Source organism: Magallana gigas, chromosome 10 (assembly GCF_963853765.1).
Source record: "Magallana gigas chromosome 10, xbMagGiga1.1, whole genome shotgun sequence".
NCBI classification, from domain to species: domain Eukaryota; kingdom Metazoa; phylum Mollusca; class Bivalvia; order Ostreida; family Ostreidae; genus Magallana; species Magallana gigas.
Genome location: NC_088862.1, coordinates 1,998,279 through 2,016,856, shown reverse-complemented (window position 1 = coordinate 2,016,856; position 18,578 = coordinate 1,998,279). Strand labels below are relative to the sequence as shown.

At 31.6% G+C, this 18,578-nt stretch overlaps 2 protein-coding genes across 6 annotated transcripts in view; both read right to left on the bottom strand.

Annotated features, from left to right (window-relative positions):
- Window positions 1–877: 877 nt before the first annotated feature.
- LOC105334290 (uncharacterized) lies at window positions 878–7,327 on the bottom strand. The gene is made up of 8 exons (XM_066073665.1): window positions 6,936–7,327; window positions 6,574–6,695; window positions 6,013–6,256; window positions 4,712–4,843; window positions 4,189–4,210; window positions 3,742–3,788; window positions 3,535–3,571; window positions 878–3,188 (listed from the first exon to the last, which is right to left on the bottom strand). The coding sequence occupies exons 1-8, from the start codon at window positions 7,237–7,239 to the stop codon at window positions 3,119–3,121; spliced, it is 978 nt and encodes a 325-aa protein (XP_065929737.1). The 5' UTR covers window positions 7,240–7,327; the 3' UTR covers window positions 878–3,118.
- A 2,258-nt stretch (window positions 7,328–9,585) lies between these two features.
- LOC105332957 (ceramide synthase 6) overlaps window positions 9,586–18,578 on the bottom strand; it is a 30,854-nt gene continuing 21,861 nt past the window's right edge. For 3 of the 5 annotated variants that reach the window (XM_066072738.1, XM_066072740.1, XM_066072737.1), the window contains one exon: window positions 9,586–12,243. In XM_066072738.1, coding sequence (XP_065928810.1) covers window positions 12,133–12,243 — 111 coding nt within the window. In that variant the 3' untranslated portion in view covers window positions 9,586–12,132. Of the gene's footprint in view, window positions 12,244–14,091; window positions 14,110–15,282; window positions 17,582–18,578 lie in introns of those variants that run through there. The other 2 variants (XM_066072736.1, XM_066072739.1) reach the window with 2 other exon arrangements.

Genomic DNA, 18,578 nt, shown 5'->3' with positions numbered 1-18,578 from the left:
TATAACATCTTTCGATTGGTTTTCTGAACATCTCTGACTATTTTATTTTTGAAAATACTGCCATCCTTTTTGCTTTTTTTTTAAATCATCTCGTATAGGTATTTGTATTCAGTTGATATGATTAACGTGTATAATTACATATTTGTGAAACATATTATTGAGACCAGAAGTGTATTCAATTGTGATGAACTGAGTTTTTTTCCCGAATTTCCAGTTAAATTTTAGGCAGAATTGGTTAAATATATTTTACATGCATAAGTCTAAGCTCCTTAACAACGTAGAAATGTGAATTGTTTAAGAGCAAATGACAATGTAATTTTGATGCGTCAGTAGAATCTCAAAACCGTATATATGTGTTTGTACATCTAGTCGCTTAATCATAAACGTTTTTTTTTACCACAAACCACATCCTGCTTGAGTTGGTTTTTATTTTGTAATTAGCAGTACTTCATACCTCATTAAGCACATCCCTGACAAATTTTCCGTTCCGTATACAGAGGAGACATTTCAAAATCTTAAAAGCAATAAAAAATGTAATTATAATGGGGTATTACGGAAGATGATTTGTTAATCAAGTTTAAAATAAATTCTTGATGTACTGAGTTTTATTATAATAATCTCCAAAGTACTTCACATTCTTTTTTCTTTATTAATAAAGTTTAAGAACTCGTCATAAAGAGTTTAACTATCAACGTCTTAAACAAAGAATAAAGATTGTGTGAAAAAATAAATAAACGTAAATATGCTTTATTTTATCTTCATAACTATTGAAAAGCAAAAACCCAAGTCAGTCACGTTACATGATATGAAGAGATATTTAAAAGGCAAAAAAAACCAAAAAACAAACAAACGAACAAACAGAAAAACAAGAGGCCCACATCGCCCACCTGAGCAACACTGGCTTTATATGAGCGTTCAAAGGATATTGTGCCATGTGGCCCCTCGGTAGATTAACCAAAAATGAATATCCGAATTTTACACTTATTTTTGCACATACTTGATCTCTGACATATTTACCTTTATGGAATACTATTTTTACCGAAAATAAGATCATATGCAATATAAATAACTTAATTGTCAGTTGGTGTTAACTTCAAGTTCCCTTTATTTTAGCCCCCCCCCCCCCCATAACTTTATAAAACGATTAAAATACATGAGAGCATAAAGGTACAGTTTCTCCTTTCACTACTCACTAGTTATTATATTTTATCTTTAAAAATCCTACATGTGAAAGAAGAAAAGTGTACCTCAATGCACCAGAATGAATGCGCTAAATTCCTCAAATTAAAAACATTGAAAAATTTAATTGGCCTTCTCCATTCAAACGATTGTCGTTTACCAGGCATGAATTCATTTTGTATGACGTTTCATGTCCTTACTCACTTGACTGATGAATAAACTTAACTGAAAAATATTGCATATGTTAAAGAGCTATAATTCAAATCTATATATTGGCATGTCGCTCTATCGTACCAAGACCCATCCATTATTTTCATCTTTATTAAAAAAAAAACAACAACAAATGTCTACAAGCAAAGATGATTTTCCGTTGCAATAATTTTTTAAGAACACCGATAATGCTTTTATTCTCATAATAATTATTTGTCAGGACTATAGAGACTGTTTAAAAGACGTCGTTTTTATTTACTTGTGTTCGAAAAACTATCAAAAAATTTGTGTAGATTTTATGCAATTCATCGTTGAAGAAGGGGCACCAGAAAGTAGTTACAGCATATCATACTTTTAGCAAGACATTTCTATTGATTAACCAATATGTCAGCGTCAAACGTAGAATCATGAGAACGATACATAGCTTGGTTTGAGTCATGTTTTTGTTCACATTAGTTTATTACATTCAACTTTAGATTTTTAAACTTGGTATTTCCTATTCAGCATAGTTGCATTTAAAATATAAACGAACTAAAGCACGACCTCAGCTTTGTGTAAAACATACAGTAGCCCTGTGCGCAAAGCTCTGTATCTTGCTTATAACTCGAAGCTTGACTCTCAGGTTAGTAAGTAGAAATTTGTAAACAATTAAAACAAGAGAAAAATGCACTAAAACAAAGAAAAAACAATTTATTTTTCATCATATATAAAATCATATATTTCTAGCAGCGAGAATAAACTCCGTTTAGATTGAAATTGCTGAGCATCTTAATAAAACATGTTGCATTCATCAACCATTACGTAAAGATTGTACCGAATTACATGTACCAACATAATGAATAGTATTCTATAATATGTTTTTCGTGCATCAGATTTTGCGCAGGGACATATAAGCAATCAGCTGTCTGATTAACCGGTCTACACGTAAAAATTTTATATTCCAAAATAAAGACGACGGTTTATCTCAAGTTAAAATAAAAAGAAACATTCTAAACGATAATCAAAACAGTCTAAAACCACCGTCACAAATGAAAATGTCGACAACTCATTGAAATATCTAACCTCAATTTAATTCACATAAACGGCACAAATATATTTTGAATGTTTCAAATATTCCATTCGCACGTAAACACAACAAGCTAATTCATCTCCTTTCAAGATGGCGGCTTTTTACATAGACTGGTCCTCTAAACTGGTTTTCGATATATGAAATATCTAGCCCGAAGTTAAACTGATTGACCCCCATTCTACCTGTCTTATTATTATTTTCGTAAATCACTCAAATTGAAAACAGAATTAGCCCTTAATTTTTGCAATTTATACTTTCTTTCCATAAGGATGATTTATGCTAAATTACGTTGAATTTGACTCAGTAGTTTTAGAAGATTTTTAAAAATTATCCCCCCTTTTTTTACAGTTTCGAGGGTTTCTCCGCTTTGAATAAAGATCGGTCTTTCATTTCTGCAATTTATACTCGCTTCCATAAGGATGCGTTGTGCAAAATTTAGTTGAAATTGGCCAAGCAGTTTTAGAAAAGAAGTTCCAAATGTAAAAAAGTATTCAGACGGACGACGGACAAAATGTGATCAAAATAGTTCACTTGAGGTTTCAGCTCAGGTGAGCTGAAAAACAAAACAAACTTGCGGTTTGCATGCTTAGAAAAACGTTTGATGTACAAACAGTTTCTTTATAAGACTGTCAGATGAAAACACAAACTGGTTTGGAATAATCATTTGAGTTCCAGTGCCTCATACTTTTCTACTTGAATTCCACTCATATTTAACTCTTCGTACGTTGGACTGAAAATAGCATATCAAAATCAAAGACGAATGGATGAATAAGTATAACACTTTTTTCAATCGTTAATTGAAAACTGTAATACCAACTTATAATGAATAAATTACATAATATTAATTCTGTTATTGTAGTTCTGAACTTTTTCATTTATATATTAACCTTGATGTTCGGCTTCATTCAAGTTACATTGCTGATTTTTTTTTTTATTTTACTGTAGCACAGAGTTGAGAGAATAAAATAAGCTATACCTCTGTCCACTGTGAAGTCAACACTTGTTTTTTACAATTAAATGTGACAAAAAATATTTCAATGGGAGATGAGAATATACAGTAATTAAAGAAAGATTACCCTGCTCTCGAGTTAAATGATATTTCTCTGTCTTGATCTACAAATTTTGATAATGAAAATTATGATTAATAAAATAAAAATAATAATGAGTATACTAATAATCTTTAAATTACATGATATTTTACAGTTCAAATTTGTAGTGTTTTAAATCAAATGATTCCCCGTTTTCCCTTAAATAATATTATTGAATAAATATGTACGTGATACCTGGTTTTATGTTGCCCTCCCCTTTTTTCATGGTGGTTGCTGTTTTACTTAAACAAGCATTTCACAGAATTGCAAGTATCATGAATAAAAATCAAAAAGTGAGCAGTTAAGTCATTCAAAAGACAGAACGATCTGTTATAAAAATGCAAAAAATATGGTTCATAAATATTTATGTATTTCACGAAATTCAGCAGATAGATAAAGTGTATATAAAGATAGATTCCTATGTAGATATTTTAAAAAAAACAAGCACACGAAGTAGGTTTCAAAATAACAATAGCGGTAGTTTGCACGCTACGCACACTCTGCTAGGGAAGTAAGATCTACAGGTCTAGAAAAGAAGGGTGAAGTAAAGCTCTAGAAGAGTATTCTACTTAGTACCATAGATATATCTTGTGCTAACCTGCTTTAATCATATACATAGATTATGACCAGTATCTAGCTTACCTTTCAAATCTTATCAGGATCCCTTGAATACAACAAAATCCAAGAACATATAGATAGATTGAAATATACAAAACCTAGTGAAATTTAAATATAATATATATTTAATATTTTTAAAAAATGTCTTTAATAAAATATTGTAAAAATTGTATACCTTCCGAAAGATTTTAAATGTGAAAGGAGCAAACTTCGTTCTGAGATTTACAAATTTTCCCCAGGAAAAAGAAGATAAATTTCTCTGAAGCAAAACGTCGTAATCATGATACTTATGTTTTTAAATACTTTTGATAGCTAGAAATGTAAACATAATTGTTGATTTATTGAAGCACAACCCAATTCTATACGAATGCAACAAACACTAAATGATTCTCATATCCCATTTCTATGTACACTGTAATCAGAAATCTAAATATAGAACATAACATCATTCTATTCGATATGGTGTGGAAAAAAAATGATTTTTAATCGCAAACACTTGTGTTTACATAAAAGTTACCTTTTCAATGACTGTCTTCAACAATCTTACCTAACAGAACTAGTCCGCCTCTCCTGTGTGCAAGTATAAGAAGAAGCGCCTCAGATAACAAGATGGCGACCAATAGTACAGACACGATCACTGACACTATCGGCCATGTGTCGCTGCTTCCGGATCCGGGAACTAGTATTTTTTTAGAGAGAAAACAAAATTTCCTTAAGAAGTACATTTTTTTTACGGAATAAGAAAAGAATAAGTAAGAGGGATCCCCTAGCTTATCAGAATGGTGCCGCATAGTAAACGTATTCATGTATTTTTTTTTTATTTTACTTAAAGACAAATCTTGATACCGTACCTAATTTCTTAGTCAAAAGCCATAAACTCTGACAATAATGAATGTAAGTAACGTTGTCAATGAAGCCAATTAAAAGTTGTACGGTCGGGTCTTGCCATTTACTTTTAAAGTGATGTTATTTACATTGCGCCTTGCATGTTTATCATAAATCATAACAGATGAAATTGACCAACCCTTTTTTGTTGTACCAATGTATATAAACAAGTGACAAACACATTTTTTGTTTGTGCGTTATATACATTATTATTGTTACAAACAGCGAAAGTTATTCTAATTAACAACATTTAGATTGGTTAATTCAATTTTTGAATTTTTTTGATGGGATGTTGCAAATAAATGACTAGTTAAGATTTTGCTAGGAAGTAAAACAGTCGTGTTCCTGTAATACGTTACAAACCAGTTAACTGACATCAATATCAATTGCCTGCTAAATATATAGACCACAGAACAAAACATTCACCGAATTTAAACGTAAATTAGGTTTATTTAACATCCTTAATGATTTTAAACGGTATTTGAAATGCGCATTTAATGTAACGAGTTTACATTTCATGCAATACAAATTGATTACACAGAAGGACAGTATGTACATATCAAGCACAGTAAATCAGTTCTTTATTACATGCACAAATTTCGAAAAGTTCGTGAAAAATATCTTACGCCTCAATGAAGTCCTTAAATTTCTCTTTTTTTATTTTTATGATAATTTTAATCTTTGTTGTGAATATATGTCACCGCAAACCCGTTTATTTTTAGTAAATCATTTCTATTTTGTAAGTTTTGATCGTGAGTTTGAAGATGTTTATTAGAAAACAGTTAGGAATGATGTAGTGTCAAAGGCCATGAACATGTGCTTACATAGATGGTTTATAGAGGTACTTAAGCCAGCGGTCTGGTACTCGGACAAAGTTTGAGTTATCCTCAAAACATGCAATGTTCAACATCGTCAGGTAATGACGCTTTTCACTGTGTCAAACAAGCACCTGTTTATATGTACCTTGAGTTTCGATGGGAAGTGTTGAATTAAATCTACCGTATCCACATATCTTATCGCTTTTATTATATCCCAGCTCGCACATGATTTCAAGGTCATTGTCTTCCTTCGTTATGTGATAAAATATCTCCGATATTTTAACAATGGTACAGCCATCGTCACTTTGGGATACATTGTGAGTTTGATGATTCTCTTGTAAGGATATGACCTCATACTGCCCTGATACAGACTTGCACCATCTGATAGTCTACATTAATACAAATTTTTCCTTTAATATTTTAATTATATTTATCTTAATGCTAATAAAGCCTAATATGTGTTGCACAATCTTGGCTATGCTTTAGCCCGAAAAGATCACATCTGACAATAGAAGATCAACAATTGATCTTCTGTATATCACAAGAGAAAAACGTACATTTTTTGTGTGGAGATAAAAAAAAAGAGAGAGATAGACATCATGTCAATAGAAGGAATTGCAATTGGTCGTTTCTTTGGACAATTGTATGAGAAATAAAAATTGTAGAAAACAGACATTTGTAGACTAGCATACATCTAATAACATACCTCACTTTCAGCTCTGTAATCCTCTTTGCCTGTACACTGCAGCTGTAATACATCACCAACTGTGAAGACCTTTGGATTCAGAGGATGAACAATAGACGGGGGTTCAATGTACGTTCGTTGACCTACATTGTTTGAAAAGATAAGATGTTTTTTTCAATATCTTAATTTTATAAAATGTATTGGTAAGCGTATTTTCCTTTTATTAACATTGCGTTTTCATTTTGCTGTTTTATTCTTCATCCGCAATTATGGCTTTTATAAAAAAAAAAAAAACCAAACAAAAAAACTATCCTTCTAGATAGGCGATCACCTATTATCTTCTTAGTAGTAATTCGCAAATTTAATCCTGTTGTTTTATTTACCTGTTATTTGCAATTCTATTTCCTCCGAATAATTTGCATTTTCATATTCATTAGACGCTTGGCAGCGAAAACTTGGCAAACCATTACGTTCATCTGGACATTTTTTCAAATTCAAGTATACACGGGCATCAAACGTACATCCTTGCGTGTTGAAGTCACAGACGTTTTCTGCCAGTCGGTATGCTTTTGATTTATTCGCTTCAAGATTGTGAATTTGGAACATACCAGACTTGTTGACTTTCACAATCGGCACCCACCCTTTCATTTTGTTCGGTTGGAATTCAAGAACCACTTTATTCGACATTTCAGAGCTCTCTAGACTCGCATTGCAAGATACAAGGATAGATGAGGTATTCAACTGGATCTGTCTTTCAGAAACATGAATGAGCACACGCTCTGTAAATAAAATTCAAAGGATTCGATAGTTGTGGTCATTTTTAGACTGTATTGACCTCCATAGAAGTTGAGCCCTATGTTAAATATAGCAAAAAACCCAAACTTAAATTAAAAAGTAAAATATATGGATTTTTTTTACTAAGTATTTGTTTATAGCTAAACAAATCATTATCTTAAAATCATAGGAGGATGTAATAGTGACTTTGTTGAGCATCCTTTCCCATTAACTAATAAAACCACACAAACAGTTAACAGTTACTAAAGAAATCGATCCATCAGAATTTCAGATTATTAAATTTGGTCGATTTCTTTATTATTTACCTTTTGAATGCTGCAAAAGAAGTCCAACACATATCATATTTAAAGCCCAACCGTACAGAGTCATATCTGTTTGAAAAAAGACGATCAAGGAAGATGTATTTCATTCTAGTTAACTTTTATCTAATTACATCCATCAGTACAGTGTGATTTGCTGGTCGTTTTTTGTAGAGCGTACGATGAAGAAATGTTCCGTGTATTGCGGATCATTCAAGAAGGAAAATTAGTTATTGTAACATTCAATACTTTTTTTTCTTTTACTTTGGTAAAACCAATTTTTGATACAACTCTGTTATTATAAAATCCAGTACTTTCATGTCGCACTTCAACCTCTGATTCACTCTTCATAAAACACCTATTTCGGAAGAAAATTTCTACACAAGATGTGTAAATTTCAAAGAGTTTTTCATTGTTCAACGATTTGTCATGATTTCCTTAGTGCTATAAATCTTCAGCTAACCCCCTGCATAAAGATGACAATCCGAACCATGTGCATTTATCAGTCTTGCACACACTAAACCTGTACCTGTGTCTCTAATATCTCCCATCCAACTTCTTTCTAAGAATTACACCCCTGGTCTGAAACTTGCAATTTTACTACGTAGTAACCCTATGGTGAAAGCCGTATGTTTTACATTATACTTCAGTCTCTCAAGCTATTAAGAGCCTACATGTTGCATTCCAATTACAACAGAAGCCACCTCTTTAGCTTATGATTATTATCAATTTAATTCACGAATTTTGGCAACACACATGCCTTCAAAACAACAGACAATACAAGGATATGGGGTTACAGGCACGTCCAACCTGGTACTGTACGTTTTGTAATACAAAGCAATGATTTAGAAGACAAAAATAAAACGTAAAAGAACAAATACCTTATTTTTATCAATGGATCCTATTAAACAGTATGTATGATACTGAACCTTTACATTTGATTCAGAGCTCTACAGGATTCATCAACAAGACGATGTGCGAAGGAAATCACCCTTTGTCTTTAGTTAGAGTTCTTTGACTGTTGACCAAATCTACTCCTAAAATCAGTATTTCTAATATAATTATAAGTGTATCAATGTACCAAAGCTGATGTCTCTGTGCTTTTTTTGGACAATTAGTCCTATGTCCAGATTACGTTGACCCCTTTACCTCAAGTCTCTGAAATGCATAAGGTTCATTAACTGTATCAAGATCGCCAGTATGTACCAAATTTAATGCCTGACGAATGGTTTTTAAGAATATTGATCGACACTTTCACTGTGAAGATCTAGTAAATGATTTCAGAGTGTCTATTAGGTGCTAGAACCATTATGACGTCATAATTAATTGATAAATATGTTCCCGTATTTTACGACTTTAAAGGAATTATGTGGAAAATAAAACAATATTCAAACATTCTATATTTAATCACGGGAAAAGTAATCCCGGTACCCATATTCAATTTGATATCATTGTAAAGAGGAGGTCATGAGGTTGTTTAATGCCGTTTTTAGAGAGACTGTTGGCATTCTAGATATATTTCATTAGTCAAAAATAGACAACACTCCAAGATTTGTTACTTTTATCCTTCATATTTCATAGGAAATGGTTGTTTGAAACATTGTGTTTACCAAAAACTAAAGCCCCGGTACACAATATGAAACAAAGATATTGTTATGAAGCATCATTAACAGGATTTATATCTTGAATTTCATAAACTTGTAGGCATCTTTCATTTACTACATGTAGATCTTGACCATAAGAAGGATTGAGTCATGAATAGTTTGTTCATTGGCCCTTGACCTCAAATTTAATTCAACAGGACACATCTACATTTTGGAGGAAAATGTAGTAGTAAGCCAAATTTATGTCCATGTATTGGTCACAAAATGATCATTCGATTTACTTATCAATGCCTAAATCTAGATGCCTAGAAAATAATTACGAATTGAAACTGAAATATTGTGCATATTGATTGTTTATTCACGAATCATACAAGCAATATTAATGCAAGAACTACTACATCAATAGAAAAAAGGTATACATCATAAAACATTTAATATTTACAGAAAATAAATAATTGGATCAAGTCACAGAAATCTATACAATCATGTCAACCTTTTTAATTTAAAATCAATGAAGAGAAAAAAAATTAAAACAATTTTATTATGGTCTTAGAACATATTGAGCGAAAGATCACAGTCTGCTGTAAATAAGCCTTTACTTAAGAAAAAATGTGGACATAACATTGTTTCGCTGCAATTCAAACTCAACATTCTTTAATTCTTTGCAATGAAAAATATAAAAGCCCACTTTGTTCAATGGTAAACTCCAGCTTGTAGTTGCCTTTGATGCTGTGAAAAAGTATTCAAATTAATTCTCAATCAATACAACGAACATTTAATCTTAAATAATTGGCATAACTTTGACATGTATACCTTGATAACAAATATGTTTAACCATGCAGAACTTGTCCTTTGTTTTACGATTGTTAATGGAAGGTTGTGATAAATATATGAACTTGACACCTTTCAAAAATTTACTTAAATATCTTATAGAGGTTATACGAATAACTTGACATTTTTTTAAATAACCTCTTCAGTGAGTTAACCCAGTTTTGGTCCCATCCATGCAATGGCCAAACAAATATGCTAATTCTCCAATAACTACTGTGAACAATGCTATTTTCGCTCAATGTAATTTTCACGCGCCTGTACTTAATAAACAGCTTCGCCCTGTCTTAATTTCGCCTATACACAGTTGCGTTTAAAGATTTATAATTTGAGTGATTAAAATTCGCTCAGTCTTATATTCACTCGCTAACAAGGAGGGCAAATTGGGCAAAAATAAAACCTGGGCGAATTTTTCCCTGTGTACAGTATTCCATATAATCAAACTGAGGCTATGTTTCTGTGTGATCAACAGAATGAAAACTTTGTTCCAAACAGAGCAGTATCTTGCATTTGTAAAGACATGTTACCTGTCCAATTAATAACGATGGTACTTGAATTATTGGTGAATGTACTACTATTCCAACATGCAGTATTAACGATTTGGTTCATAATATCAGTACATACTATACAACTCCATGATAAATCGCTGAACAGAGAACGGTTGAAAGAGTGTATCAACTCTTACTTTAAAATTTGATTAATAAATACTGGAGAATGTTTATAAATGCATACCCCAACCCCACAAAATAATGGATATATATGGGAAAAAAAATAGTTCAAGGATTCATTGCCTTTGGTTTTCTACTGAGCTGCCCTCCCTCTGTTGGCGAATTAAGGAACGAATAACATCGTGTACATACCTTTCAGAACATCACATTGCTTTACATAGAAACAGGGCAGTGAAATCTATGTTTGTTATGAAGATTACACAGAAATACATTGTATTTTTAACCTAGTGGGGACTTTATACAAAAATATAAAGGTATTCACTCACTAAAATTGCACATGCTCACTTCATATACATACAAATATTCTCAAACTTTTTTTGTGAATCAATGAACAAAATCTAAAAAACACAACAATTGGAGTGAATGCCGTTTTTTTCAAATAATATCTTTAGGATTGCATGCAATTAGATATTGTATAAGGCCCCATTGTCACCAACTTTCCTCATGTGAATACTAAGCCTCAAGTTTTACCTCAAATTTCTGCACTTTTCCTTTAAAGATTTGAGTTGAGATTTGAAAATGTAGGTGACATTGGGTACCATTTTCTAACTAGACTCTGATTTTTTTGTTTATATACATACATTTGGTCAAAACAAATAAAAGCTACAGGACTTTGTGATAGGTAACTATTTGACAGACAGAGGCGGGTCTTTGTCGCCTTGAGCATGTATCAAGTAATAATGACACTAGTTTATTTCTGTCTTGCATTGACAAGGATACCTGTTATCATATTAACCCTGACTGGAGCCCTACATAAAAGGATTTTAGTCTCTTTCCTATCTTTTTACTTCCTATACATTCTTTTCAATCATCTTTTTACATTTGACTTTATTGTTTTTATTGGTTGATGTTAAAACAGAATTTTGAACCCATGCACAGAAACACTTCTGTTGACAAAGAAAATATTACTTTGTTTGAATGTTCAGCAAAGCACAAAAAATAAACAAAGCCTGTTGAATTAAACAGAAGAATTTGCTGCAAAAACATCTGATATATTCTACATGTACGGTATTAACTAAATCTCATCTGGATCCCTTATCATCAGGGAAGTTATCAAAAGCAGTTTCTCTTCTACCAACAGCACATTTTCAACTCTTTTATTGTGCCCTACCTAATGATCAATGCTAAAAAAAACCTTCAAGATTAATGAATGGAATTGGTTAGTAATGATAAAATACTCCACATCTAATGTATGACAACAATATGAGAATGAAACATGGTGGTCAGGAAGCTATACATATCAAATAATGAACAATCACAATGCATCCTATTCTGACAGCTTCCCTGATGATGTCATTTGGTTAAAAATAACATAGAGTTCTAAGTTCACTTGGAGTTATTGACGTGATTGAGGTGTTTCCTGTCTCCGGAACCGTTACGCGAGGAGTCCTCTTCACTGACCTCTTCTTCATCTGAACTACGGATGTCTGTAACTTCCTGAAGTGAAACAAAGAGGACCAATCAGAAGAGACTAAACAATGGTCTGTGATTAGTGCGACAATGAACCAATCAGAGACTAGAAAATCTGTGACTAGTGTGACTATGAATAATCAGTGACTAAACAATAGTCTGTGACTAACAAATAGTCACAAACTATGAACTAGTCAGAGACTAAACAATAGTATATGACTAACAAATAGGTCAAAGACATACCAAAAGTCTATGTCTAACAAATAGTCCAAAACTACAAGCTAGTCATAGACTGGCAATAGTTTGTGACTAACAAATAGTCACAAACTATGAACTAGTCAGAAACTAAACAATAGTCTGTGACTAACAAATAGTCCAAAACTATGAACTAGTCAGAGACTAAACAATAGTCCAAGACTAACAAATAGTAAAAAACTATGAACTAGTCAGTGACTAAACAATAGTCCAAACTAACAAATAGTCCCAAACATAAAACAGGACTAAAGATTTATTGGTAATGTCCATAAAGTCCAAAATTACTAACTAGTAAGCAAACAAACAATAGTCTGTGATCATCAAATAGTCTGAAACTATACAATAGTCAGATACATGATAATTTAGATATGACCTTTGGGTCTGGCCTGTACTTTCTTCTAAAAAAGAGCTCATTATTGTTACATTTCATAAAACTTCAATCTTATCAATCAAATAATTTTTTTTTTTTTTTACAATTTATTGATAATTTATATACATTTATAAATTTACACATTAATACAATTGCAAAACATAGTACATATTGAATAATCCTGTTTAGATACAGTGACATATATTTCATAATGTGTATAATATCAGTATCTTCTATCCAATGCTACATTGTACTTTTATTGCATGAAGGAAAAATGTGCAACAATTGTGGTCTTGAGAGGATTTCAACTTAAATGGCTATAACTATCAATCAATCAAAACCAAAGAAAAAGATGATTAAACCTAAACAGACAATACATCAACACCAGTGTTAAAATAAATATTAATTCCACTGAAAAGGAGAGAACGTTAATGCACACCAGCTTAAGACCATGACTGTTTAATATTGTTAACAGTAATATATCATAGTTCAAATTCTCACTGAGTGCAAAATTATGTAGCTAGTAAAGAAGTAGGAAACGGTACATTTACCATCAGACCAAGCTCTGTGCAGGAACACTGCCAATTTCCTGACATTATATTCACACCACTCGCTATATGAGTTAACACATACACGCCTCAAATGTCCCGAATCGTGCATGTATAGATAGATCGGGTGTGGTTCAGGCTCAGGGAGGAGAGAGGGGAGCATAAAAACTGAATATTAACTTCTTATTTGTGTTGAGAAAAACTATTTATTATCATTTATTTATCATTAGAATTCAAGGTGGCTCAATTTTCGTGGTTTTCGTGGGTAGCCCTCCCCCACAAATTTACGTCCTCCACGAAAACAAGTTTTGAAAGAGTAACTTTTCTTACTAAAACTAAAAACCAACAAATCAGTGAATTTATATCCCAAAGAATAAGCAAAAAACCAACAATCCATGAAAATTGGCCCCCATGAATATAAATGATTCCACAGTAGATCCTAGAAGTAAATCTACAGTATGCTGTACAAATTTTAGTGTTTTGATTTCTTTCTTGCTAAATTAAGAAGATTAAAAGAAATGACTAGTTTTGTTTAAAATTTACAATTAACGTCAAATATTCTCTAAAGTAAATTTGCAGACATCAGTTAAGGAAAGTGTCAAGCTCTGTAGAGACCCAGACTGTCTGATCAGAGAGCGGTCAGAGAGAGCGGTGAGAGTAATACAGGACGTGGTACACTGTCTCCACAGTGACTATACATACCTGATTGCATGGAGGCACCTACATTGCAACACAGGATCTCCAAACATTGCTTTATATAGCTAGTCATGTTATACATGTATCTTCTATATACAGATTTATATCTATATAGTTTGTTATATTTTCCTAAGATGACTGGCCCTATACAGTTATGGACTGGATGTGAGGGAACTACTTGAAATGTTGTGACCCTTAGACTAACATGCTGCCTTCAGAACATTATGTGTCAGAGAGTCTTGCAGTTTTGTCCTCATTATTACCACCAACTGTTCTGGTACACTATTAACTCAAGAAAAGTCTTGCTTACAAATAGAAACATCACTGTTTCAAACTATTACTTAATTTAGCTAAATATAGAAATTCCAATGAGTTCTTTAAACAAATGAAAGAATTTACTCATATGTATAGAAACTTTTGAAAAAATTTAAAATGTTCAAGGCTATTTCCCAAATTTATTTTTACCTTCAGTTTATTTGTTTGAAAAAAAATCATCTGATTTAATATACAATAAAATTTAGAAAAGAGAAAAAAGAAGGAACTCTTTAATCAGATATTTTCTTTTTTTTGGAAAACGTTTATGATTAATCTCTGAATGGACGTAATAATATTTAGATGTCCAAAGAAAATCCTAGTGTTTTGTATGAGGTCTCCTTAATGTTTATGCAGACAACATGAACATGTAAATAGCATACAAGAATTCTCTTATTCTTGCATAAAATATCTTGAAAGCAATCAAGGTGAGAATTAATGATCCCAAACTTAATAGCTAATGAAAACTGATACATGTAAATTCACATGATAAACTTTCCTTAACCATAAATAGGACTATAAGCTTAAGGATTACTTTTATAAAAAAATTTACATTTTGAAGTTGAAATTGGAAATGACTGAATATTGTTTCATATATTGCATATATAAAAAACTATTCATATTAGTAGTGTATATATACTACATGTATATGCATAAACACTTTTTGATTATTATTCTAAAACACACATAATAACATTTTTTTCAATCTCATAAAGATATATAACAAAATTTAGTAACTTATTTATAACTTAAATGTGCAATTATACAAATACAAGTATCATCTTTATTGCACTGAATTATTTTTTACTTTTTTTAATCTTTTAGCTGGAGATGATCTGTTTAAATTAATACCAACTGAAAATTGCACATTAAATTTCAAAAACACAAAATTTGTCACAAGTGCCTTTCAAATAATAATTCAAAGAAGTACTCATCACCATGCTACATTATTTATCTAGAAAAAAGGGATAGACGATAAAAGTCTATCTTTGTTGGCACACTTAGCGTTAGTTAGATGAAGTAGAATTTTAGAAAGTCGATAAGGTATAGATTTGAAATGGTTTGTTTCTGCTGAGTAAATATGTATGCAATAGCTATCAGACTGAACAGAAAATAGTTATACTCCAGCTATCATAGAAAGAACAGAAAATAGCTATACTCCAGCTGTCATAGAGACAGCAGAAAATAGCTATACTCCAGCTGTCATAGAGACAGCAGAAAATAGCTATACTCCAGCTATCATAGAGACAGCAGAAAATAGCTATACTCCAGCTATCATAGAGACAACAGAAAATAGCTATACTCCAGCTATCATAGAGACAGCAGAAAATAGCTATACTCCAGCTATCATAGAAAGAACAGAAAATAGCTATACTCCAGCTGTCATAGAGACAGCAGAAAATAGCTATACTCCAGCTGTCATAATGACAGCACAGTCACTGAATTAGGAGGGCTGGATGGTGGTGGCCATTTTTAGACAAAATAAATCTCCTTAAGAAGAAGAACTCTGTATAAAAATAGAGAAAAAGATTTAAAGGACTATATATGATTTGAGCCTAAAATGTCCCCCTAAAATGAACATTGTCATTTCACTGTAATTCTTTGTTTTATTTGTACCAATATACATTTGAAGTGTTTTCATAATATTCATTTTGATTTTAGTGCCCACAATTTAAAAATATGACATCATTAATTTACCTTTTCCCGCCATTTTCTCATTTTTAGCATAAAATGGCGGGTTTTGAAGCAGTTTTTCTTTAAGGAAACATTGAGCGACTGTCTGAACAAACAAAATATTTTCACCAAAGATGTATCTCTCCAATACTTATAAGTGACAAAAAGTTCGTTCTTGTTCAAAGAGTCGCTCTTTATTTCCCATTTGAAAATAGATAAGAAAAATGTCAATTTTTTATTGATTTTGATTGAATTATAAAATACTGCCAGTAAGTGCATATAAATCAAATAAATGAGTGAAAAACACATTTCATGTCAACTCTTTTATAAAATAATTCAACAAATTAATGTACCTGAATCATTTTAAAAATAGCGAATTTTGGGGGCCAAATTTGACTAAAATCATATATAGTTCTTTATGGATTTTTCTTTAATAATTTATAGTTTATATAGCTCAACAAATCATTGTAAGCAATTTAATGTACATCTGATAGTTAATTTTGTTGATCGCCCAGCCTCCTTACATACTGTGGAATCATTTAGTTTTGTGGGGGCCAATTTTCGTAGATTTTGGGGGTTTTGCTGAATCAAGAGGATGTATATTCATGGATGAATCTGTTTTCAGTTTCAGTAAGAAAACTTAATCTTCTATAATTAGTTTTAGTTGAGGATGTAAATTCATGGGTGAGAGGTACCGACGAATACCACGAAAATTGAGCCACCACTAAGTCTTATGATTCCACAGTAACCTCCCCCACCCAATAAAAAGTTACATTTGAAAATATCACTCTCTCTGAAATTCCTCTTTGATTATATCTAGGAATCATATTTTTGAGATGCCTCTTTGATAGAAGAGAATGAACATGAAAACTATACATGAGAAATCTTGAGGAACATTGAGGAAAATAATTCCTTAATATTCTCTTAGCAATATGTGAATTCCTAAATGGAATATGTGACCATGATGTTTGCATTAACATAGAATTTAAAATGGAGGAAATGAATGGGAAATGATGGGCTATGAGAGTTGATTGAGAGTGTGAGGCAGTGCAGTTATAGTACATTATTACAGCGAGAGTCACGAGGACCGAGGTAATAGTACACACCAAATTCTCAGTCATGATGTACACAGTGCTGGTTCACGGATAAAACATCGGCCTATCAACCTCACCATGGTATCAAACTTTTACCCCCAAGTACACTTGCTGAACACTGCTCACAAACTGTCTATCAATTCATCACTTTTAAATCATTTTCTTTTAGGGGGGATATAATGTTTTAATGTTGACAATTATTTTTAAAAATACAAAATTAATTCTAAAAATATGGAAATCAAAATTAGTTATGAAATAAAATAAAGTAAACCCATAAACAAAATTCAAATTAATTAAAACTAAAGGCTGAAATATGAGTGCCAGTTGCTCTATTTCTACCACAAAGATTACACCATGAAAGAGAAAGCGGTAGAATTAAGTCAAACTCGGCAGTATTAGCCTCTACATACCTGCCCCTTCAACATAAAATATAAAAAAAGGATGAAAGCAGGTAAACAGACAACTCCACATACACAGAAGTTAAAACATGTAATCAGGTTTCACATATGAACTAGTAAATAGCTTAATATAATTGTGTATAGTCTAGGTCACTCTGGATAATAATGATCAATAGTGATATAATATTGTTTCAATATTGTCAATAGAAACATTTCACATACATCTAGATATAGTGAGTTTAAGTTGTTTCAACCAAATCACTTTCATTTTAAAATAAAGGTAAATTGAGAAATATATAAATAAAACTGAGTTAAATCTTAAATACAATAAATTACTATTGTCTGGTGCAATAAAGTTTCTCAATAATGGTCTTTTACATTAAAAAAAATTGAATTCTTTTTTTGTTTTTAAAAACAAGCATGTTAATAATATATTGCTATTAAGCTTCAGTATCAAAACAATGTAGGTGTAGCATATTGCATTATCTTACAGCCTGTAGGATCAATGATAAATAGGAGGCATTCACAACATTAAAAGGCCCTGGCTTAGGGCCATAAAACAAATAGGAACCCACTTTGGATCTCAATCTAACTTTTCAACAAAACAAAAAAATAGCAGAACTAAGAGAAAGCGATGAAAGCTGAGCTGGAATAAGTTTTATGAAGGTATATGACTGTATATTTATTTCTTTGATGTGTTCTTAAAGTCCTAAATATTAATGTTAAGTTGCTTAGGATTTGAAATTTTTTATCTAGTAAACTAACTTAAAGATAATATAGGGATGCGTAGAAATATGAAGATTTGAAAAAAAACCAACAGCAATGAAAAAGCCATGTCAAAGCAAAATGTTGTTGGGTATAAGGAGAGCGCGGGGGCAAAGTTTCTTTCCAATGCAGGTCACTTTTGTCAAACAAATAAATTTAGCCATGATTTCATATTTTAGCATAATAATATTTAACCTCTCAATTAAATAATGAATAGCAATGTATTCTTGTTTCATAACAACACTAGAAA